This window comes from Hylaeus anthracinus, unplaced genomic scaffold (assembly GCF_026225885.1).
Source record: "Hylaeus anthracinus isolate JK02 unplaced genomic scaffold, UHH_iyHylAnth1.0_haploid 3, whole genome shotgun sequence".
Taxonomy (NCBI): Eukaryota; Metazoa; Arthropoda; class Insecta; order Hymenoptera; family Colletidae; genus Hylaeus; species Hylaeus anthracinus.
This window is the reverse complement of record NW_026535284.1, coordinates 10,215,549-10,241,917: the sequence shown is the minus strand read 5'-3', so window position 1 is coordinate 10,241,917 and position 26,369 is coordinate 10,215,549. Positions and strand designations below refer to the sequence as shown.

Here is a 26,369-nt window from a genome sequence, read left to right as displayed (position 1 = left end):
TTCTAGAACTAACGAAGGCTTTTTCATTCCGGTAGGTTAAAAACCGATGGATATTTTTTTAAACTGCATACATTCAATGGGCCATAGTTGCAGTTTGTTGACAAAAATCGTAGCGTACTACTTGTTTATTTACGGGTAATACTGTAGAATAAACAGAAAGAGTATAATAAAAACAAATATATTGCCACGATATCGCCACTGTTCATCGAGAACCTTCTTAAATTATGTATAAATATTTTCATCGAAAAAGTTCGTAAAACAATTCGCTGTTCTCGTGTAAAACAAAGCGTGCTTTATTTTATAGACGATTAAGTATAAACTTCATTGATGGAGGATCAAACTAAATTGTGATTAAAAAAAAAATTAACTTGTTATGAACGAAACAAAAAATACTTTTCAAAAGATTGCATGGCCGTGTGTTCCTTGCTGACCCCCAAGAAATATGTCGTGGACCACCGATGGGACCATGTGGCTTCTATTGAGAACCACTACTTTAGAGGAAGAGTGGTTTCTTTTGCACTTTTGTTCGCTACCTGTTTCACTCTCGTGCAGCGACCACATGCGATGGAATCCGGGCAAATGCATTGTCCTACCTTTTTCACCTACCTTCTTCAGACTAGTTCTCAGGATGTCCAGAATCTGGTCATCCTAATTCGCTTCGTCACACGTAGGGCTACACTCCTGATAACCTTATCCTTAATGAAATTTTCGAAAATTTTCGACGAAGAGGAATAAGAAGAGGAACAGTCACAAAAATCCTGTGGAACACAATTATAATAAATACGACAAAGACACCTAAACAAACGTTAATTAATTATGCACTCGTACTCGAATGAAAAATTCTTATTTATTCGTCCTCCGTCTCACGACCGAAAAATGGAACCCAAATTGAACCGCGCATAATTTTCAATTACACAAAAATATTCTCCCGCCACGTACTCCCATTGAAAAAGAAATTATCGAGGGACGGAACGAATACGGTTCGGGGCGCCTGATTTTCCATTAAATCGTACGAGCCATCCATTCAGGTGTGCCGTAATATGCATAACAATAAAACGTATCAACGGGCAAATTCGAATTTGTAGTTAACAATCAGTTTCGACAATGACGCGTGCACGAAAGGATTGAAATTCGCCGGCGACGCATTCGCGAATCGAAATTTACAATCTGATAGAGCCCGACGGGGGGAGGGGGGGGGGGTGTTTAACGGGATACAAGGACTTTTAATGCGAAAGAAATAAGTATCGGTAGCGTGCTTAGCCCGCGACTTTCGCTTAAGTAAATTCAAATTCTGTTTAAACCGATTAACAACTGCCTCTTGCAGTTAATCGAGTTCAACCGCCATCTCGTTCTGTAGGACCGTAACGATAAACGGATAATCCTTTTTCCGACGGAAAACTGAAAGCGACGAAAATCTTCCAGCGGCTGGCTAAGGAATAAAATTACGACGACGTCGAGGAAGTTGGGGATCAGGGGAAACGTCGATATAAGGAGAATTTTTTTAAAAACAGCGTGGATCCAAGCATTGTCTCGCTTCAAATATTAGTGGCAGGTTCGACCTGATGATCAATTATCATTATGGAAAACGAGACACAGAAGTATTTGTACCGAATTATATTACTCTCTGCACAATGTGCGATCGTAAATATATATTTATTTATTAACAATATCAATAACATACAAATAACACTATTATATCAGTTAATTAAGCGCGATCCCGTGATGCTCCATGAAACTCTGGTTTACACGGTAGAACGTCGATCGTAGTACAAAATATATCTAAACATGTGTAAAAATCAAAAATACGTTATGAAATCTAATACTGTAAACGTTACCATAAATATAGATTCTGCATATATCTTGCTGGAAATAAAGAAACTTAAAAGTAAAAAAGGCGATAGAATAATTCTTCTGGCCACCACCAGCTGGTTCATTTATATTTCGCTATATAAATTATTCAAATATTTCTAGACCAATCTTCGATTCTCCACCAGTAATGTTCACGCGTATAAATTGTTACAGAAAGCTAATATTATACTTGCATAAATTTAGAAAAAGGATATAGTGTACGTATATGTGCGTCTGAATATTCAAAAATGTTCATAAGGTTATGCGAGTTCAACGTTAGCCCCCTGTCAACACTTATTATTAAGTTGCTCGTGAACGCCAGAAGAATTACTTTATTATTTTCTTCCCACATGCACAAATTAAGTTTAATTAAACATAAAAGCACCTTGCGGACGGACCTCTGAACGAGATTCTAGATTCTACAGTAATCTAGAGGAAGAACAAATTACGGCGTTTCGCGAACGACATCGCGATTATAAACAAGATAATGACGTTCCATGAAGTAAAAGAAAAATATAAACACTTCGATGTAAGCTTGTAGTTAAGTCGGGTATTTTTGGCCGGGATACGTTTCTGCGAAGAATTTGTGCGTTCATCGAATCAAAATGTTTTCGTGTCAGTCTAAGAGGAAGAAATATAAAATTGAACGTACCAGACCGGTGGAAATTTCATTTGAAATTAAAATGAGAAATAAGTAGTTGAAATAACATATTTCAGTCTTTTATTTCCCCTCGACAAACACCGAAAAATAACTGAAATATCGACTCGATCCAGACGGTGGCTACGTTTTTCAAACATATTTGGAAGTAACGAGTATGCATTTGTTTCAAATAAATTTTAAAATAACGAGTACACGCGTATTTCGAATAAACTTTGAAATGGGTGAGTGCTATCGTTTGTTGCAACGAATTTATTCCCCTATGTGAAAGTTTATTCGTCATTTACAGAGGGAAAGTTGATATACATATATTTCTATAGAACATAACACTTTCATTTTGTCTTTAATATCGTTGCTATTCTTTGTGCGTTTATAATTTATATAAATCGTATCGAAACCTTCTTTAAAAGTTAGAGACGTTTAGTTAGAGAAGTTCTATAAAGTATATTTGTTACATCAGTGAAATTTCAAATAATATTCAGGACCAGATCTGGTACGCGCTATTGTCTAAATTTTCAAATGTTACTCGAGCAATAATCTCACCAAACAGCGATTTATTCGCCCGCATAATCGAATCTTTTCCCATCCCTTGTGAAATATTTCCTTCTACGATTCAAAGACAAATTTTTCTCCAACTTCTGCTCCTCCATTCGAGATACCTAATCACATCAAAATTTTGCCCATCTCTGCCACTCTGTAAGAGCATAATTCACATATTACAACGTTCGCGCGATCGCTACTTACACCAACGACACCATTTTCCATTTCCAAAGCCACTTTCCAGGTTTCAGGACGTGGTCGGACAATATTGTCGCACGATTCGCGCGTATAGTTCTCCAGACCATGACTTACGTCACTTTCAGACTCGTTTGCATACAAGATAGCGACTCGAGAACGTGTTCGCGGCGCGGCAGTTCGAAACTTCTAGCGCGACTCAGGCGATGCAAATCCCGTCGTTTTAGATCGTCGATTAAACGGAGATTAATAATTCTTAATGGTGTTGGTGAAGGAGACCCACGTGTCCTCGATGGGGGCCAGAACGGTGATGACGATGAGAGCCGCGGCGAACAGGGCGATCACAACGAAGTACACCCCGAAGATAAATTTCCTTAGCCCGGAGTGCTGTCGAACAGAATGTAGAATGAGAACGCTGGGGAAAATTCCTAGCACATCGCGCCGATTCTTATTAGCTAGAAACTTACGGGAGCATCCTGTCTCGCATCCGGATGGACCATCGAGCTACGTGAGTGGGTGTCTTTCATGGGGAATGAATTCACCCTCTGACTGGCCTGCACGTCCGAGGCGCATCCCACGAACTATAACATACGTTCATGTCCAGTCAATGCGTAACCAAATTTTTTATTTGAACCTTGTGAACAGGGTTATTACGATACTTTGTTATCTATGAGTTATGTTTCTATTCTTCAGTCACACTTTGGAAAGTAATTCCTCTTATCCGATCTTCCTTTTTTCCACCATTCACAACATGCATCCAATTCCAAACTACCTTCGTTCATCTTTCTTGGTCTTCCATTCTTTCCATCACACGCACTCGCGCAACAATTTCTCTTTTCGTCTTCATGGTTTCTAATTTTTCACAAATTTTCTAAAATGACATCATAAAATATGATATCGGTTGCACGTTCGATCAATCAAGCGATCAAAGTTATCACTTTAGAGACCACGGTTAAATATGCTGCAGTTATAATAAATTAATTCACCCGTCGATCGCCTTTGTCGCAAGCGTAACAATGTCCAACGAATAACGAAACGAAACTGTTCTGGCAGCTCGAAATCGCGTGCTCGCATAATTGCGGCCGATTTTCGACGCCAGTTCGTACGGTCGGGAGTGAAATGTTTTGGATATAATGTATAACTCACTCGTTCATTGTTATTAACGCGCACTTTCGAAGAGAATGTCTGGCTAATTGCATTGAAACGTTGCCCATTCGCGACGGAATAAATTTAGAATTGTGTTCGGTTAACGTTCAAACGTTCATTAGATCCGTTAGCTACGACATTCCGGCGGTGGACGATTTTTAACCGTAATTATTAACGACTTGAATTCAAATCCATAAATATATATATATATGGGTGTGTGTGTGTATATATGCATATATATCTCGGGTAAAAGATTTAAGCGATTCCTCCCACTTCCTATGTCCCTCTATACGTTCAATTTTTTTTTTCAATTCAACGTACTCCTCGAGATTACCATTTACAGAGAGAAATGGGACACCTCGTATGGGTAAAATATACAACCGGGCTAGGTATACGGGACTTTTGCCTTATAAATATCAAATATCGTCCTTACCGTGAGGATGAGGTGAGTCAGAATGTGGAATACCACGTAGGCGACCAGAATCCAGTCGACCCATTCCGGGAGTTTGGCCTTGTTCAGACGGACCGCGAAGAAAATTGCGATTACTGTGAAAGGAATTTCAATGCGGTGGTTAACCCACTGCCCGTGGAACGAATAAAACAATAACAAACAAAAAGAATACATGGATGTGACGCTTAAGATAGGCCACTTGGATAATTGTGGGTGGTCGACAAAGACTCGACAAAAAAAGTGTTGGCAAACGTTGGCCTCGAATGCAATAGTTGACGAATTAGAAGACACATATTGCGAGGCGGTTGACTCGAGTGTCCTCTTTCGTAGCGATCGCTATGTGAGTTTCTCTTGGCGAGAAATAAGGGAAAACCTTGCATTCTCGAGCGTGTGCGAAATTCGATGAGAAAACGTGTCGAGGTATGCATCGAAATGGGCGCAAAACGCTTGGAACACGTGCTGTGATGAAATAAAATTTTTCTTTAGAACTGTTCGATTCTAAACCCACGTCTACCAACACTTTCGTGCTCATTTTCGTATATAAATATAAACAAAGTCTTTGGAACGGTATAAAATATTTCGAAGCGAAGAAATACAAATTTCATTATTTTATTAAATATACGTCGCTGTACGTTCCTTCTATTGCGTTCGCCACCATTCGAGTGTTATAATGGGTATCCAAAGTTCTGACCACTAATTTCAGGACAACTTACATAAAACACCGCAGAATTAGGGGGTGAAACTTACTGCCGCAAATCTGCGCCGCATTTCCAACGAACCAGTGCGCCCAATTGAATAGAGGTCTTCGAGGTGCCCCTGGATGAGGTCTCGCGGCTGCCATAAAGGGCTGAATGAAGGCTAAGAGCGTGGTGGCCACCCCCAGGGACGCGTGTATCACCTCCGAGCTCCATTCGCCCAGCTGGACGAATATTATCACGAACGCGGCTATCGTCATCGACCACGTCAGTATCATGAAGAACCTGTGCCACTTTGGTTCGAAAAAAAACATGCTATGCAATATTGATTACAGGAAAAAAAAATAACATGTCAAGATCGCAAACTGGAGCAGTGTTTTTTAACCATCGTGCCTGGGTATTTTATTAAATTTCTGTTTTTCATAGGTTTCAAAATAGGTTGCTATTCAGTCAGTGAAACAGATAACTCTTAAAACGAATATTAAGTGGTCTTTACTGTATCTTCAATGAACACGATTAACGCCCAATATTTCATGAATAAAAAGTCAACCTGAACGAGAACTGACCTACAAGAACCTGTAAATAATTGAGACAAGAAATGAACGACTGCAAAGAAGTTTCGTACACGTCCAAGGTGAGTGTTCTCCGGAGCTATCAAAGATAAGTTCAATGTTATCCTTGGACGTAAGCCAAGTTTGTGTTCCTCCGCAAAGTGTAGACACTCGAGTTCCCGATGATATCGAGTGGGACATTGTCTTGGAAAAAAAAGAGACAAAGAAGCAAACACGATAAAAAAAAAGTAAATACAAGCTACGAATAGTCCAAATGAGACATTCGATCGCAGAACAATGACGAATTAAATTAATCATTTATCGAGCACCGCAACGATAATTCGGCGCGCATTTTCGATAACAAAGTGTAATTAATGTGCCGATAATTATCTGCTCGTCTTATCGAATGAATATTCGTTTACAATTTCATTGAAATACACCAATTAAAATCTGATTACGCAAAATAATTGATATGTGATGATCCTCGGATGAAATCGTACCTCAGCCGGTCGTTGGCTGCATCAAGTGAAAAGTTCCTTTATTCAATGTATAACAACGATGAACCTAGAAGTTTAATAATAAATATCGAAGTTAAGGAACTTTACGAGGACTCTACCCAATTTTTCAATAGGTCCGTAAATTCGGCTGAAACATCGATCAATCCGCGAATATGTAGAAAAATAAACAAGGTCCTTCCTAAAATAAAATAAAATTCACTCGATGGAGCGTTGAATGGCACTCGATATCCACGGTTTGGCTACCAATATGGCACGTCCGTGTGTCGACGGTTAATTTCGTGGCAACGTCGTGACGTTATCAAACTGCCCTTCTGTTCGTGGTTCCTCCGATTAACCCCGATCCCGAGCTCATGGACTCACGGACAGCCGCCATCGACCCACCAAATAGGCGGCCATCGCGCACGAACCCCGAGAACATTAGTTCTCCGTAGGGGTGATCTTCTGGATCCCGCGTTCGAGCGCGCGATTTCACGAAAAATTGGATACTTACGGCGAACCAATGGTCCTTTCCGCACAACTGCGAGTTGACCCACGTTTTCCTGTAGTATCTAGCGAGGAGGATACCGATCGACGCCGTGCCGATCCACGACGCCAGCATCAGCGCGCCGTGCAAGCGAATCAGGATGTTGCTGGCCGTCGTGTAACCTCCGACGTCGGATAACAATTTTGCACCCCCGCTGGCGTCGTAGGCAGTGTCGTGGAAGCCCACGCCGTTACCTGGACAATCAAACGCGCGCCACTTTCGAATAGTTTGTTTATTTCGTGTTTTATTTGTTTATTTTGGAAATGGTTCACGGAGGACGAAGTTAATGTTTCTACATTCATAAGTGCTCATCTTCCGTTTACTAATGCTGAACCCTCCGAACAGACTTCACTTCGTAACACAGCCTAGATAATAAGAAAAAGTGCCCTGTAACCTTGTTTCCCTTAAATCTCAAACTTATATTCCCCAGCAATGTAAACAGCTACTTTGAACGGTGTTCGCGACGCGATTAAAGTTGCCATTCCTCGGGACGCGACATTGTTAAACAACTAGTTTCGGGTGAAACAGGAAGGAAACGTCGTTCGACGTAGTCTCGAGTGTCGCGAGTCCTTCCAAAGGAATTTAATAGGAGAAGGAACGGTTACGCACTCTTTAGAGATTTGCCAGCGGCCACCAGTAGGTTGTACGGTGTGTTCACGAGGTCGTACTCGCGGCCTTCGACAACGGTTGTTTTCTCTCTCCAAAATTTACAGGAAATCACGTCATCCTTGATGGAGCTCGACTCCAACTGAACGGCACCATCCTGCTGCAAGGGAAATCGCAAATAGACCAAGGTCGCGTGGGCCTCTCGCAAACCGCGGATCGACGCAATCGCTTCCAACGAGGGATCGATTGGTAACAATGTTACACACTAGCGAAAGTCGACCATCACCGCAGGGTTCATTGAATCGTATTAATTTCACCTGCTCGCGTAACGATGGCCTCGATATGCCGCGACAGAGACGGGCGACATTTTATCGCAATAACCAAGAAATTTTATTTGAAAAAGAATCTCGCCCAGCTCTGCGATATTCGTGTATCATTTCTCTCCTGTTTGAAGAACCTAATTACCGGCGAATCGACAACACGGGGAACATCGATTCCAGTGTGCTTGTTACGCTGATCATAAATTTGAACACGGCTGTATTTAGATTCTCCGTAAGAAAACGGCTGGAGATAATACCGCGAATTAATTAAATGCCTGCCCGTGGTATATTAACGAATCGAATAATATTCTGTTTGTTATCATCGAACAATAAACGAACCAAAACTCGTGATTCCAACTGTTCATCGTCTCGCGGAAACGAAAATGATATTCCGATCGGTGGAGAACGTTGAAATAGGAGGGTACGAACCATGGGTTTCCTCGTATTACGCTTTCCAGAGTTCCAAGACATGTGTAAGCCAATTTCTCCTCTTTCGTTCGCGCACTCGACCACGCTGTCGTCGCCCTGCACGAGAGACAAAAGATTAAACAATCGTCGACGCTGGGTTTATTGAAATTACAAGCCACCTACGCGGATTACAGGTTGCGCTTCTACTCTAAACCCACAAACTCGATTAGCACGATCGTTGCAAAACATTTCTCAGAAGCTAAGTTACGTGCAACGTCCGAATAAATGAGGCTACTCGAGTTTACACATGGGAAAGTATTAGTTTCTTGATAGTTTGTCCAAGTTCGAAGTCTTGAAAATATTGCGTTAAAAGCGCTAAAAGTGTAGCATTTCGAGCCGAAGTATCCATAAATTCTAATATCGAATGTCAAAAGCTTTAGGAGATCAACCTGTATATCCACTTATATTGAAAGAATGATTTATGCGTTTCGTGATGTTCGATGAGTGTTTTTTTTTTATATATATAAGGAAACAATTACCATTTTACTGTCGTCGGACAAACCAACGGCGACATACATGCTGTCACGTGCTTGCAGCTCGAAGAGATAGCGGTCGCCACGAACAAGCACGGTGACCACTGCTATGCAATTTTTGGCCTCCACGCAACCTGCTGGTGTACCAAAGCAATTCTTCGTTTTGCCGCACTCGGCATACAAAGAATCGTCTCCATCCTTTGGCTGAAACCCAAGTTCGTTCAAGGATGAGACTCCGTCCATACGATTCTCAATTAAATAGTTCGTCACAAAGAACTATCCCCCTGTTTCTAATAAATATTCTAGCTTCGTTCAAGTAAAAAAAGTATTGGCACTTTAAAACATACATATTCGACGTAACCTCCATTAGTACGTTGTCATACACTCGCTGATACGACGTTATCAATAATTACCATGCGCGGTAAATATTATTCATATTTCGAAAACATAATTCTAAGCTTTCGTGTGATTCATAGCCTCTTTATTACTCGATACTCTTCAAATATTCTCTCAAAATACACGATTAATCAACACGTATATTTTATTTACGAGGAGGCTTGAAGCTTCGATTAACTAAGCAACAAAAATTTAAAGAAAAGACAAAGTTACAATCGAGTCACTCCACTTTCCATCATCGAAACAAAAATCTGTGTTACTTGGGTGTTAGCAAGCGCATGGATGATCGTTCACATCGAATTGCGTTTATTGTCAAACGTACATCAGACTTGAGGAACTCGCGCGAGATTTCCCGGAGATTTATTTTCATCGAAAATACCAAGATATCCCCGACGCAAGAAGTCCTATTTCCCGATGTATGCGTCCCTGTGCATAACCAGCTTGCGTCGAAGCAGCTTAATGGAGTAGTTCAGACCTACTCGGGAAACTCCTCAATAAAGTTTCCAAGTGAGAAACCGAGGGACGGGGATTCGTTCGCGCGATGGCGTTTCTCACGATGATCTTGTTTCGAAAGTGGACCGGTTAATGAGGACGATACGCAAAAAAGACGTCGACCTGTATCTTTTCATTCATCATGCGTCGAACCGACGTAGTTGACACCGAGTAAAACCTTCGTCGAGGAGCAGACATGATTTTTATATGAATAAAAATGTCGGATAACGAAGGGAAGATAAAGTGAAAAGAATATTCTTCTTGCACGGTCGGTGTTGACTATAGAAATTACAGTGCTTGTTAAAAATACTGTTTGTTGAATATTTATACGGATTGAAAATTTGGTAGTATGTTGCTCCAGTATAATAAATTATGTCGTTCTTTATTTTTTTAAGATACACTCTTGAAAGTGAGTCTACTGCTCATTTGGGAGTTAAATAAAAAATAGTTCGAACGCGATGCAATTGCGATCTATTTTTATTAGACCAAAAAGAGCAAGTGTTTCGTGTATCATTCGTTAAATAAAAATGACAATTCTCGCGTAATGAACCATTCGAATGGATTGCTACGTACAGTGTTCCATTCGTCACCGATTAACAGTTTTTCTACCTCTACTCTAGACAATGCAGTTCACGTCGTTTGAAACGGAGTATGAACAATGTAACTACGTTTAAATAAACATGCCCCTGCCGGCTTATCTCCACTGAATGGTTAATTACAGGCAGAGAAAGACGGTGGCCGTTGTCTTAACAGGAAGAGTATGATGACCAGCCTTCAACTTAGACACACCTCGGGAAACAGAGTAATTATGGTGCAGCGAGCGCTGGATGCCATTATTGGACTTGTAGTTAGCGATGGGATCAAGCATATTTAAGCATATTGCAAGCATTATCATTAGTCCTTGTGAGAAGATCAAGTATGCGTTCACCAACCTTACGGCGAACCTCAGATTTTTACTTTTTATTTTATATAAATTCATAAAGTCACAATACCCTATTCATTGTTATATTACGAAGAATAAAATAAGATGATAGTTCTGAATAACTAACTAATCTCTACTTATATTTGTATACTATAATTATCGCCTCCTAAATAGTGCAATAACCCCCTCTATTCGAAAAAGTTGTCAATTGTACATCATCTAGACAACCAATCACAACCACTGCTATTATTTTTCCCCCAAACGTAATTTTCCTGCGCTACTCGCAATACGTCTCTCTCTCTCTCTCTCTCTCTCTCTCTCTCTATCGCTGCTCACACTGCACGCTCCTGCGCCGTTCATTTGCATTAAACTAGAATCCACGAATTTTACATATCTCAGAAGTAACAGCATTCATAACTGGTGTTTCTCATCCCGTAAAGATAAGACGAACATACGTTCCGCGGTTAATGATTGCGAAAGACGTAGGAGGGAATTGTCGAGAAGATGAAATCTCGATGGCCAGTGTTTCCCCTAGTTTCGACTCGCGTACACCGTCGATTGGAGAAAATTATTGAGAAAACATTTTACGCTCGTGCAAAGAAAGTTTATACTGGTCTGAAGAACACGTACGAGTTGTTATTTACGAAAGCTTCCGTACTAACGACCGCCAGCGCACTCGTGAAATCCGGTAACGATTTTTTCAATAAACCCTAACGGGCGTTCTAACAAGTTTAGTTGCCGCGATTACGCTGCCAGGTTAAATACCAGCGGCAATTAAATCTGATAGTCGCGATTCGGGTCGAGTTAAGAGTTTCATATGGAACAGGAACGAATCGTCGACAAATAAGACTTTATACGTCATTATTATTTACGATTACTTATGGTTATGGCATGCGAGCAAACCTGCGAATCGTTACACAATGTGTGCCTTAGCATAATTGTAGATGATCCTCCGTGATTTATCGCGTTAATTATTGCGAAAGACTTTTAAGAAGCTGACGAAGATGAGATCACACTCCTTGATAGTTTTTTTTTCCATTTCAATGTATTATACTTGCAATGATGCTCGAGGTAAACCGTCAAGGTGAAGACGGAATGCTAGGAATTCCAGGAAATTCTGATAAATACTTCACTTCAAAAAATTTCGAAATATCAAAGAAAACTGTACACGTGTCAAATGAAGTTGATTATAATTCATTCGGCATTTAAATAAACTCACAAAATATATCGAATGGAATAACTAAATACGAAGCATCGGTTTGCTAGTGTGATACTTTCTGCTTGGATAACTGTGTTACCAGCATTCTATTAACAGCACAACAAAATAAACAAGCAGATAGAGTTTCAGCGAAAAATAGAAATCAGTTGCTCGTGACTTGTCACGTAACTATCCTACTTATGTAAATATATAAAGCTTGTACCAGGCCACGAAGGAATATAAATAATTTCACGCAAGCCATCGCTTTAATAAAAAAAAAAAAAAAAAAAAATTCTGGAAAAAATGAGTCTGACGCTTTCAAAAATTACAGCTACGCTTTGATCCAGCGATAGGCGAACGGCGAAAGTACGTAAACCATAACACTGAAAGCGTATACCAAGCCATCAAAAATTATGCATTTCCAGTTAACTGCATAGCGTGCGCATGTGTACATGCATAATACATGCGATTGTGCATCGCGAGGCAATATTCGTTAAAATATGAACTTACTTTCGACTCATAAATACTCTAACAACCATTTATCAACGTATCCTACGAACAATCGCAGTGAATTTTCTCCCGTTTATTATTTCTCATCAATGAAATCACCAATTATCAAACCTCAATTTTACTTTGTCTGTCTTCCACTCTACTTGCAATTTTTCAATCAAATTTCTCGATTGTCCCTCGATTTCACTTTGTCTGTCTTCGTAGCACGGCCGATCACCGCCGTGGCTACGATTATCGGGTGTGAAAAGCACGTTTGCTTCGTGATCATTGGTCGGGACGTAACTGGGGAATACTTACCTCGTAATGGACGGTCGGATTGTAATAGGGTGTCGTCGTGGTTCTGCTCGTGGTGGACGTTGTGGACGAAGTCAACACTTCGATGGATCGTTTGTTAACGTTGAGTCTTGGCGATTCCACGCCGACCCAATACGTATTATAGTCCTGGGCGAAGGTGGATCTACGAGAAGAAATCAGAGCCACGGATCAGTGAACGCAAGAGTCACGGGTTAATCTGCTCGGTGAAAGGGAAATGGGAACTTCAGCGTCAGACGCGAACCAACTGCTGGAAATAGTGGAAATGCATCATACGAAGCCAGTCTATATAGTCAAGGATGAAAGTTTGCATCGAGAAGAAAGTCTCGACTAAAAAGTGTCTAAACTAGGGAACTAGAGAAAATGCGTTAGGCTGAACGCACACTGGCGCAACCGATTTGAACTTTGCGCTCTTTGTTTTACCTACTCCACTATCTTTGTTATACCTAAATCCACGGTCACGTGCAACTAGTTTCAGAGTGGTTTGAAACTGATAAGTTGCGCCCGTGTGCGATTTGCCTTAGTGTTTTCTTCGATGCAAATAACACCTATAAAATAAAGAAACTTCACATGAAAAACTCTCAGGCTAACCGTTTCAACGCTACAGAATGCAAATACTATGCTGTCCTATCGTTGCATCGTCCAGTGTATGAATTATAGCCCTCCTATTCGTCGTGATGCAACCCATCGGCGTCCAGGCGTGGGAACAAAAGATAACAATGTCGAGAACGAACGATCCGCGGAGCAACGTTGAAAAATCTGTTTCGATTGACCGGGGGGAGAGGGAAAGTTCGAATCCTGGCGCAAGTCGAAGAACAATTTACGTCGAACCGGTTATTTATGGTTATCGGCGCGAAGTTGGTGAAGTTTTAATAGGTTGGGGCCCCCAGCGTCCGTATTAATTGACCGTTCAGGAATAACTGTGCCACACGGCGGCGATTATGAGCGGAAAAGTTTATAACGAATGTCCCCGGCGTTTCTCGCACCGTTACGCGCTTTATACCGTATTCCGTGCACGGGGCTGTGTAAACCCCTGCCACGCGCTACGTTACTAATCGTAATTCATATGCCGACAGATCGCCGCGCGTTTACGCGCGCGTGCCATATCCACGCTGCTCCCGAGACCGAGTTCCGACCCAGAAATTAAACGTCCAATTAATCGTGACCGCGACTCGCCGCTGGATACACGCTTTCGGAAGTTTCTTTAACTATTTTAAGCCGGTAAGTGACCGAGAACTTTTCTATTATAAAACATTAAGTAGTAGATGCTTATGTTTTCTTCTTTTAGAATACGAAATGGAACATAATCTGTGCATTTACTCGGATAATATGCATAAATGTTCTTCATATAAAAGATACACCTTGAACTAAAAATCGACAGCTTTGACTACTGTGTAAACCTCGATCTATGCTGCAATCCAGATAAAAACTCATGCCGTGCTATAACTTACGCGACGACACAGGATTCACGGCATCCGCACGATGGAAAAAGTATGCTTCAAGGATTCCTATACCATGAATCGCGTTTGTAAACCGTGCTCTCCCATATTCATGCTATTACTACCGAAAACATTTCCACGGGATAAAGTAAATTTCATTTCGTAGAGACTGACACTTCAAAGAATCTTTTATTCCCTGGGAGAAAGGAAGAATAGCTAATGCTTACGACCTACTTTTTTCCGTAATTAAAAATGCTGCAACCTCAGCTTAATACAATTTCTTCCAGTTTGATAAAATGGAGAAGAATAGAGGGAATTTTACGAAATTTTTCTATATCCAAGCGATTCCATGTTTGATCGATTTTGAGAATATTTCAGTGGTTCACCCCTTCGGATTAATCACAGCCCAAGAAGCATTTGTATAATCGTCTTTAATTCCCTAAAATTTGTAATTCTCTGAATATCTCTTGATTACCTCTGAATCGTCTCTGGATCGATACTACTCGCTTGAATCCTCGAAGAACAGCAGGAAAATGAGACGCTGGAGAATATTGATACATCTTCGAATAATGAACTTGTTGCTTGTCCAATGAGAAGTCGGATCTCTTCTTGAGGGAATAAAGCAATTCCACGCGATGGAGATGTAAATTATGTAACGAATTCGTCACTGGTCACAACCGTTGTAATTGATAATAACAGTGTTCGCGAGACGAGGGAACTGTGCGAGTTTAAAGCGGTATTGAAACTGGAAGACCTTTACATCCAACAGGTCGTGACAGGCTGACACGGATTATGAGCGAATTTAATGTGAAAGTACGCCCGCGCTTGATTTTCGTGACTCGATTCACCCTGCTTCCGCATTCCTATCAGTTATTCCCCTTACACGCCCAACAACTGTGTCGTCATGGTGCATTTGCCGGAGCATGAACTACCAAATCAACGCGGATCTACTTTAATCCCAGGCCCACTCAACAGAATCAGATTCCTTACTTCACGAATTCACTTCGAATTTAATACGCAGTCTTTAATAGACATAGTGACATAATATATTTATTAGAAATTATTTTGGGCTATAGGGGATTGAATCTAAAATTATTGATACGTGAATTTAAATTGTGACTTTAGGGGGTCACCTTTCAAGAGAGAAATTATTTCTTGTTTAGCTGATACTTTGGTCAACTTCTGCGAGGGTTTTTTTTTTTAACGGGCTCCTGACATTTTATGCAATACAGGATTAACACGTTTCGTTCAACTTCAATTTCATGTGACTTTCCAATTGCGCCCAGTGTTGCATAATATTTATAAACCCGCAAATGTAAATATTATCGCGAAGACCAAGTCATGCATGAGCGGAGACAATTATTTATGGACGTGTGCAAGTTCCTATTCAGCACTTTCTAGTCATTTTTTAATGGATTATACATTTGGAATATTACGTAAAGTTAATTACGATCCAAAAGAGAATTCCTATATTGAAATGCAACCATTCGGTGTTGCAATATTGATAAAAAATATTTATTGGAACTTAATTTGATACGAAAGAAAACGTAATTGATTAGAGTGCAACTACTCCAATTGCTTACCTGAAGACAATGGTGCCCTCGTAGTCAGCAGGTGCCTCCCAATCGAATTCTAGATTATGCTTCTTGGTCGTGTTGGTATGAGTCACCGCGTTCTTAACAAAAACGAGGAAAACGTTTAATAGGCTGGCAAAACGCAGCCTCGCGGCCTTCGTGAAACGTGCGACACGTGAATCACTCAGCCTTGAGGTCCTTAACTATGGATCATAAGGATTTTCTACTATGGGGACGCCTATACGGATTTATCAGACTTTCCAATCGTCGACTGAGGGACGTCGTTAGTCTCGCGAAGGCATACTTTACGCGTTTGCTAGCGTATATTACATCTAGCCCAGCCGTAAGTTCCGTTACAGGGATTGGCTACTGTCCTGTTACAGATACCGAGCTTACTTTTAGGAAGCCAACCGTAATAAAGACAAAAGTAAATTAAAAAGACGCATGGCTCCGCGGGGAAATATTGGAGGCTTTAATTAATCCAATATTGAACATTCAGGAATGCGTTCGTTACTCTGGAGTATTACTTAATGAAATAAAATACCTCTCGAGAGGAACTTGAGATCATTTAACGACTGTTCCTTGTATTTTTCTTTGCGACAGCCCGATATGCCTGCAACGGAACTTACGGATCTTGGTGCTTTTGGATTAGCTATAACAACATCGGATGTTGAGGAAGTCCAACCATAAAATGCCCTCACCTTCACACCTGGCGTGCACTCGATGGTTCGTGCTGTGTCAGGTAAGTTCGCGAATTCCCCGACGAATTCACCAGTCACGGAGTCACGCGCGAGTATCATGAAGCCCTCGTAGGCGAGACCTTGAGGACTTCCCAGAATTAAGCGGACTCTGCCTTGTCCTGCAGCCGGTAAAACTTGGTAAGGAGGAGGGTAAGTTTCCTGGTTCGCGCTCCCAGGGTGACGAGGCATGAGATCCTCGCATGCACTCGTTGGCGCTCCATTGGGTAAACACAACACGCTCGTCGCGAGCAAGCTCAGGATTAACAGCGACCTCTTCATTTCTGCAACAAATTACGCGCGACTATTAGCAATAGTCCTCAAAGTTGTCCATTTATAAACGTTTCCACTGGCCGGATACTGTCGAGATCTTCTTCTCGGAGTTAAATGAAATCCTAGACATTTTTAATTAGGAAAATTCTGTACACTTACTTCGAGGATAATCAGTCAGGCTCAAGTATCGGTTTTCTCCTTAGATATGTTCTCCTTGCTTCAGAAAATGATTGCAGGCTCAAATGTCGTACAATTATTAATTAAGATGTACCCTTCGCTCGTGGAGATTATTACCAGACTTATCTACTGGAAGAATATCGATCACAGTAGGGGATGGTAGTGTGTGTGTGTGTGTGATCGTAATCAGTTAAACTCGGATAATATTATGAATAAATAAAAATCCTTTTATACGTCACACCATCCCATGAAGGGTTCAATTATACACGGAGACCTGGAAAGGTGTTAGACCTCCCTTCTAAAATGAATACTCGAATAGACCGAAATGAATTTATAATCTTCAATTCTTTCCCCACGTTTTACTTAAAAAATTCCCTAGCAACGAAGCCCAGCCAGTCAGTAAAAACACACCCAGTCGAGGTCGCTCTTCTTTCGGACGCAGGTCGCCATAGACTCTGTTGAGACTAGCCTCCCCGCAAGAACCGATCCCACCGACGATCTGTCCTTATACGAGCCTGACACGCATTATTCAATCTGCTTTTTACGCTCGCCAAGAGCCGAGGAATAATTGCGAGGAAGACGCTACGTTGCCGCGGACGTCGCTCCAATTCTTGGAACATCTACATGTATAATACAGCAGGACGTCGCGGGGAGTTTACAACGAGAGCTCGTGGCTTCTTTCGCTACGGAGGATTCTGTGACTTATGCGTCTGCTTTTCCGCGTGGATACGTCACTTGCACCCATTGAACTGTTTAACGTAGGAATGCGGGGCATTAGTCACCGTTGCGTGCGGGGCACACGGTTCCCTCTTATTCCCGTTTTTTCCTCAAACTGGTTCGCGGAACCGCTTCAATTTTACGTTTGCACTTCCTGGTGGCGTACAGGAGCTTCGCGCGTAATAAATTTCTGACTTCTTCTTCCTAGAGCGACTTCGGAAGGCTCCATTCGTCCGCGTTTCCCAGCAGGAAAAGAAATAAAAAAAAAAATTGAATGAAGAAAGTTAGAGAAAGTTAGAGCAAGGTTGCGTATCTCTGTTCATTTTGGATGGAGAATTTTGAAACACTCCAGAGGAATATTAACATAGACGTACTTCATAATTCATAATATCGAGCCATCTACTAATTAAACTTCCTTGGAATTCATTTCATTTAATCACAGTGTCCCCGTTGAATATTTTTCAAACGGTAATAAATATAATAATTCAATAAGATATAATTAATATAAACCCTCTAGTCTCTCATAAGTTTTGTTTTGGATGTGCTTCAACGGAAAACAATAATCTCGAGTTTTCCAGGAACCCACGGCGTATTTTCTACCTAAACAGGAATACTCGAGATGCAGATACTCGCATCGAATCCTCTTAGAACATCTCGTTTTCGGTGTAAGGTGTTCTTTCCCGACTCATGATCGTTGCCGCACGCTAAGCGGCTTTGTCGCCTACGATGCCGATGATTCAAGGCGCGTATACGAGCAACGCGTGCACGGAGAGCGAATGACTTAGTGGCTGCACGAGTCGTGCGCAACCCGTACACACGCAAAGGAGGCTGACTTTTACCTATCGAGTCCTGTTGGTCGACCCACGGGGTTTCTATACCCGAGCATTCCTAAACGATACCGAAACACCTCGTCGTCCGTTATGTAACCGTTTAAAACGCGACCCTGGTCGTCGCTTCGCGGCGATAAATTGCTCCATTGTGGGGCACAACGATTGTAATAAATAATGCGATTCGAGGGGGGGAAAGAATACAAATGAATATGTAGTTTCACGCTCGTTGGGAATATAATACCTGGTTTCTTTCTACTCTTCGATTGCATGGATATATCGAGTTGCTTCGTAGACCTCTGCTGCCATTTTGTATTTATATTCTTTTAAAGATGAATATTGCACTTTTTAGTTCGTAAGGCCAGGTGAAAGTATCTTGTTTTTAGGACTTAAAGAAGGAACACGATGTTTCCTAACGTCAATTTCCGTCACTTTTAATTTTGAGGCACTCCACTGGCTTCTCGGAATCAATCAAGTATCTTATTTACCAAGTATCTTACTCCACTGTTCTAAATACTTCCACTGCCACAGAAACAAAAACTTCAGAATCCACGCAACAATAGAATCCTTCAATGAATGATTCCGTGAAATACTTCCCACGCGAGGAATCACCTAACAAAAACGTTCGATACCATCGTTGCCCCGTTAGTGGCTTTCAGCGTCTACGCTTGCGGCACGCTGAAAACACGGGAACACTTTTTACCCCGCTTCCTGCTCGTTAGGTAGAAATCGCAATGGCCGCCGCGCGTCATTGAAAACCGCGGCGAAAACGTGGAATCGACGGAAACAATCGCGTTTCTTTCATCCAAGCGAATTCCATAAATAATTTCATGGTTCTGGGATCCGGTTCGTCGCATCCGAGTCAAGGTCGGCGTTATGCATTTTTATTGCGTCTCGTTTACACGGTTGCAACGAGCTGCGACATCGCGCTCACCCGCCCGGAGCAAGTTGGGAATAAAAAGGAGCGGCATTCGAAGCACGCGCGACTAGATGCGCGTTACGTTTTCCGTGTCCCCGTGGGCTTAGCACCGATAACATGGATCCAGTGGGCCGCACACCAGCGACGCGGCATTCGTCAGACCCGACAAGTTCCCGAACATGCGCCAACCGACACCGACGACCCAGAAACACGGCCAAGCTGGCTGCGTGCGATCCGAGGACCTGGGAGAAACGATTTCAGGGAACCGTGGACAGAGCACGTGGAAATTTTACGCTCGTGCTGCGGGATACGAAAGATTCTGGATTCGTCTAATCGGATATCAAAGATGGACGTTAGGTTTGTTAGATGCAGCGTAAACGACTTCGAACTAAACGGTTCTACACCCGTAAGGTATAATGTAAACAACGTTATAAACGTAGGATACAATAGAAGTGACTCAAGCTCATCGATATGAATACCGATGACTTGGAGATTCATGATACGCGATACAGGCAATCACAGGCCTGTAGAATTTCATACAGGGAGACTCACTTTAGTCAGACGCAATGGCTGGTGACTATGAACTTGTACAACTCGATACTAGATATCGCTAGACTGATAAAATTCGATGCAAAGAACACTATGCAGATTATCTACACTAGCAGAACGTAATGCAGACGACCTTAAACAGATGAAATTATTCGCTGAAATCAATATAAGTCTACTACGAATCCATGCAACTACGGAAAATTGCAGATTCCTGAGAGTCGATTTCCCCCCCGCAGGCTATAATAGAGACCCCATAACCGCGAAACACAATGTAGACAATCTCACACGTGTTCTGTAGAACGCAGCGCAACCTCAGGCTCATAGGATTCCGAGTAACTCCAAGCTCATTGAACACGATGGTACTTGATGCTACTCTCGAAAGCAAACCTTGCTGGCTGCATTCTGCTAACAAGTGAAAGAGTCACTTTGCAACAAGCGTGCCTGTCGTTACAAATGAAAACTGATCGAGGGATCGATGAGGCCCGTAACGTATGATAAGAGTTTCCTGGCTATTAGATTGGTTACCTCGGTATTTGCAGAAATTCCCTGGCTCGTGTTCTCGCAACTCTCGAGGTTCCTGTGGTACTCGATGGAGTTTTACCCGAGGCAAATGGATCCTAATACAATTCCAGTTTCGGTAGAATTGAATATAATGGATCTAGTAAACTTAACCCAGACCTCACATCCGATATGGATTATTTAGACTACCGAGACTTCCAAAACTAAGTTCCCAAGTCCACCACGAATACTACGTCCAATACAGCTCTCAAACTGAAAACTCCGCCTTTCCATTCCCCTAACTCTGCCAAGTTCAAAAATCCACCAGAAAACACGAAAGTCCAGTCGAAAAAAAGACAACAGCGGTGAACGCGTCCAGGTAGCTGGAAACCAGAACCAGATTCGGTAATAATTCAGGACGGAACGTCGAAAAGCCGAGCAACTCCGAACATTTTAACGATCGCGGTCGGTCGTTCGTAGGAGGCAGGAAAAATGCGTGTGCAGGCACGACAATAGCATTAAACGAGGACGTTGTTCCGCGGTTGGTTCTCGTCGCAACGTAGGAACCGCCGGATGAAAATCCATTCATTAAAATAACGTTTGAATGACAGATGAAGAGTTAAGAAGCACGGTAATCACGTTTCGCCTCCTATTATCATGTATCATTACAGCATTGTTCGAAAGGAACGAGCACAAGGCTTCCCCGCATCGTGTTTTGCGGTTTATTCTCCCAGAGCCGTTGCTCGCTGCATCGATCTATGAATCGTGGTCGCATCCGTGCAACGGAGACTTCCAGCCATGGTCGCTGGGTTAATCCACAAAGTCGTGCTGCGGCCGATTGATCCAGCGCGCTGGATAACGCTCTCGTTCGATCTTCCCAACGACAGGGATCTCTAATTTAGGTGGAAAGTGGTAATACTATTTTCAGTATCTCTTAACTCTCATATCTGTGTGGACCTGCTAGCCCCCTTATAGCTCGGGTACCTCGGGATCGCTAAACCCGTACCGTAGCCACAATTAAACATAGCTACGGCCCCTGAGGAGTAAATATCCGTAGAGTAGTATCCCTAGTGGATCAAGAAGCAAAACCTCGCACTACGATCGAGTTTAATTCCCCCCCCCACCAATCGAGCCAAACAATGTTTCACCTGTCTCCAAGTATAGACTAAGCAGGAAACAAGTATCGAACAGGAATGAATCATAGAGACAACGAGTCGCTATAACGACCCAGGTGTCCTGGATGCACGAAAGAGTCGAGTAGGATAAAATTTTCAATTTCCCCCAACCCTTTGAAATATTCGTCAAAAGGCGGACATTTTCTGCACGTGCCACGGAAGTTTCGCAGTACACCCAAGTTTCGAAGAGGAAGATCGAAACAAAGACATATAGTTCCGCGGTTTGAGGTATACGATCATCCACCTACGCATGAATTATACATGACGGGACAGCGTATGAGTCAGCCATGCGACACATTGCGCGTCGCTTGTGTAAATAAACCAACGTTATCGCGTCGCCTGTCTTCCCTCTGATTTTAATTACCAAGGTGAACACAATACGGGGTCGAAAAGTTCTAGGAAATGGCGATTACATGCCTGCGAACCTGACTCTGTTTTGGAGTCCAATCGACAACGTAATATTTTTTTTTTTTATAGAAATTACGAAATGGAAAAATCAGAGCTTGGAAGATAGGTGCTGCTCTTCTCAAACCTCGAATTATTTCAGCCTCCTATTTACGTATAATTCGGGGATGAATTTTGAAATTAAACAAAAAGTGATAAACGCTCGATTAGTCTTTTGATGGTTAATATATTAAATCATAAATTTCAAATGAATTTTGAATACATTTGATCGTGAACTCTAAATAGTGTATTTAATCATGAATTTAAACGTGCTCCAAATATACTTTAAATATTCTGAATATGTTCCTTCGTGAATCCCAAACATATTAACGAATTCTGTGTATTCCAACTGTATTCATTCATGAATTTAAATGTACTCCGAATACATTTATCCACGGCACCTAAATATATTTCGGGACGTATCCCAGACATATTAATCGACTCTAAATACATTTATTCCTTTAGAATAAAAAGATTGCTTGAATCGTTAATTTCGTCGAACTTATTTAATCAAGAACGAAAAGACTGCTCGAGCCCACCGAACAATCCTTGGGTAATTATTGTTTGACAAACTGAGATGGGAAGAATAATTAAAAGATAATTAAGCCTAACGAGGACGCGGTATAAACGGAGGGATACGTTCAACGCAAAATCCTACAATCTGCATGGAACGTTTCGCATATTCAGACAAGTTCCTCGATACAGTCGGGTCATACACCTCGTGTTTGGCGAACATGTCGCCATAGTAACGTTACTCTCTTGTCCTAGAAATTCCTCGTTCAGCATTGTACCTAGATTCTTGCGGTATCGCGTCAGACCGCAAGTCAGTTCAATACTTAATCATTTCTCTTATTTATCCTACTTTATTCACCAGCTGCCCGACTATACCAGGAACATCTCATCTACCATTATACCTAAATTACATTGACCAGGGAGATGAAGTAAATTCTTATCTGGATACCATTTTGAAATAACGAATAAAAAGGTAAACATAGATCGTATTTCACTACACGACGAATACAAATTTAAATCTAAATTTTCGAGCGAAAAATTTGCAGAGCTGATAAATCAATAATTTATATACGATAATTTTATTCGTCTGTTGTTTGAATACAATTCTTACGTCATCTGTTGTTTGAATACAATTCTTGATTGCATCAAAATTCTAGTTGTTCGTAATTGCTTTCATCGTTTGCAAATTGCTCGCTTGTCCCAGATTCCACTGGCTGAACATTGTTCTCGAATTCTTGCGTTAGCACTTCAAGCCGCAAATTAGTTTATTGCTTACGTAAACCCGAAAGCTGCTAATAGCTGTTATCAACCGGTGTGCAATCCAAGTGACGAATAACTGTTTATTCGAATGAGAGCTTATCAGTCGTTCGCGCTGTAATTATTCCTGAATAAATTATTCGACTAAACGGTCATATTTAAATAATGAATTATTAATTCCAACAGGCGAATTATATTTGGAATAAAAATCTATATTCTAGTTTCTATATCGAATAAATACACCCCGTGTATTTGGAAAATATCGATGGAACATGTATTCTTTTTCATAATTATATCTCCCTTTTCTCGAATAGTTATAATTTTAATGAGAAGAGGTCTGTAATTTCACGCATTGCTGAGTTTTGGAGCGCGTCGGTTATTTCCAAGAGAATTTTCGTTTGCGGAACACACGAAATGAATAATTTGAAAATTTGAACATTGTATTTGAAAAATAAAGTAATCCTGATATCAGGTGAGCTGCTACTCGAAACCGAAGTACCTATCCATATTATAATCCCCAAAAATGAAAACCAACCTATTTAAACTTTGCTTGCAAAATAAAAACCTCCGCAATCAAATACACGTACAAAAACTGGGCTATCCGATCGAATAAACGTCGCGAATAAATCCCCGCGCCTCTTTATTCGTCGCGTATTATCCGAATGCATTCGGCCCCGTTAATTTTATAAATGGTTTAGCGAAAAATACTTCCAGCGGCACGTTCGAATGCTATCAGAAGCGCTGGTCTCGTCGATAATCGATTTTGGGTCGGTCACCGTTCCAAGAAGAAAGTTCGTTGGACTTTCGAGCACGGCGGGCAACTTTCTAAAATATTACCGCGGCGCATGTTTCTTAATCGTGGCGGGAACGTTACGACGTCCAGGTAAACTCGATTTCGCGTAATAATGCGGCGTTTTCATTTGTTCGGCGAGACGGCCCAGCCGTGCCACGTGCACGAACGTAAAAACGAAGTTGCTGGCGACAGGTGGTGCGCCAGAAAACTCGTTTTTTTGAAGCGACGCACAGGTATCGAGGCATGCGCTTTGGGACGGTGTTGCGTAACCTTTTCCAGTTGCGAACCCCGCTTTGGATAAATAAAATTGATGACGGGGAACCCGTTACTTATTTGTTCATTTATTTATTGTTAGGAGCGCTCTTAGATATTCAAATTAAAGGTGTTATTGTACGGTGATTGTACTAAACTTCTTCAAAAAGTATATAATTTCGTATTCCCTTGAATTAAGTATGAAATGTGTTTAATAATCTTAAGAATGGATTCAATTTTTATTTAAATTTCTGTTTGATTTTATTGGTGGCATATGGCCCAGGGGCCTGTAAAATCGTGGCTCGCCACTGGCGACACACTATATAATTTCGCATGGAGCGTTTGCCGCGATTTTATCCTTTTAACAGTCACTTTCCATCGCTTTTTACATTCCTCGAGTGCGTACCGAGCAGAATGTAATTTCTCTAAATCGAGCGTCGCGTGAAACGCGAAACTTCACGCCGAGTGCGAAGAAACTCGCAAAAGAACGAGTCATTTCGCTCGATGGACTGTCCCGCGTTGAACAATTTTAATATTTTTTAATCCAATCGATAAAATTATATAATAATACTTTCTTACATTAAGAAATTCGGTCTTGAGTAAAAAAAAAAAATAAAAAAATGAAAATTATTATAATTAACCAAGCGCCAACGGGAAGTTGCATAGAATTTAGGCTACTCTTTAAAGTCAATAGAACTTTGTAATTATATTTTTTTCGAACATTCAAGTACATAATCTTACTTTGCTTAAACAAAGTGGAGACATCCTTGGAGAAAGTTCCTCAAATAACAGAATAAACGACACCCAACTTTCTACTACTCATCAACACTAACATATATAACTGCCTAATAATACGTACTCATTTCATATAAATGTTAACAAAAGTCTAACACGACCTGTACAACTATTCGGTCAAGTATAAATCACAAATAAATCGTCACAAAACGTCTTCGTTCTATCTACCATCTACCGTCCCTTTAAATTGTTCCCGCCATTAGATGAAAACAACCGCACGCGAAAAATATCAACAATTCCCATCTCCATAAAAGATGAACTTCACGACTGTGTGCGCATTAAATCCGTAGTAGAGAAAGAGCAATAAAACGAATCTGCATTTCACACCGAAGAAATCGAAGCTAACAAACGAATCTCCCTGTGTTTGAATTAGTAAATAAGTAACGAGTAAATGTCCCACCCATGTAGCGTCGCCATCGACGGAGCGACTCGGTAAGCGATCGTCCCGCGGAAAAAAGTAATTTTTCTCCCGCGGTTTTCGGGCTGTTAATTACGAAACGATCGACGATCGATACTCACGATACTTCATTCTCGTCGATTCGTCCCTGTCGAACCCACTGTAGACGTATCCGTCGAATTCACAGCGCAATAAACACGCGATCGGCAAGCCGTGAAGTCACGTGTAGCGGAACTCCGGTGTACACATATAATCCTCGTGGATTCTGTTGATGTCGAGAGGAGCACGCGCGTCACTCGAGCCCCGAGACGCGTAAAAATCAATGATTCATCGATTACGTCCGTCGATCCGCACGCCAAAACACTGAAAAACAACGAACAGTGCTCCGATCTGTTCGCCGCGAGTCAGACTACCGCGGTTACTGCAAACTTGGTCACTGTGGATCGAATCGATCGCGTCGCGATACTGCCATTCGGGATCCTCGCGTCGATTAACAGAGTCTGCTCCCGCGGTAGCCACCTATGCGCGCCTCTTTCGAATTTTCGGTTCACGCGCGCACAGCCGAAGAAGACGGAAAATGTGTTCGCCAAAGTTCGGTTAGGTCAAGTGTTTTCCCGGCGTAGTCTCGAGGAGCACTTGTTGATTCCGGACGAGCATAGTTCTGACCAGAACGCCGGGTACCACACCTTGCGAAAGACTGTGTAGTGGATAT

General features: G+C 41.6%; 1 protein-coding gene across 2 annotated transcripts; it reads right to left on the bottom strand.

Annotated features, from left to right (window-relative positions):
- Window positions 1-1,634: 1,634 nt before the first annotated feature.
- LOC128893548 (putative ferric-chelate reductase 1 homolog) lies at window positions 1,635-26,355 on the bottom strand. Of its 2 annotated transcripts, XM_054154571.1 has the most exons (13): window positions 25,780-26,355; window positions 17,005-17,148; window positions 16,537-16,856; window positions 15,845-15,936; window positions 12,808-12,967; window positions 8,999-9,196; window positions 8,481-8,576; window positions 7,735-7,891; window positions 7,093-7,319; window positions 5,586-5,826; window positions 4,821-4,933; window positions 3,709-3,822; window positions 1,635-3,628 (listed from the first exon to the last, which is right to left on the bottom strand). In XM_054154571.1, the coding sequence occupies exons 3-13, from the start codon at window positions 16,852-16,854 to the stop codon at window positions 3,488-3,490; spliced, it is 1,857 nt and encodes a 618-aa protein (XP_054010546.1). In that variant the 5' UTR covers window positions 16,855-16,856; window positions 17,005-17,148; window positions 25,780-26,355; the 3' UTR covers window positions 1,635-3,487. The 2 variants fall into 2 exon arrangements, with proteins under 2 accessions (XP_054010546.1, XP_054010545.1); XM_054154570.1 differs by lacking the exon at window positions 17,005-17,148 and having other exon boundaries at window positions 25,780-26,354.
- Window positions 26,356-26,369: the final 14 nt, after the last annotated feature.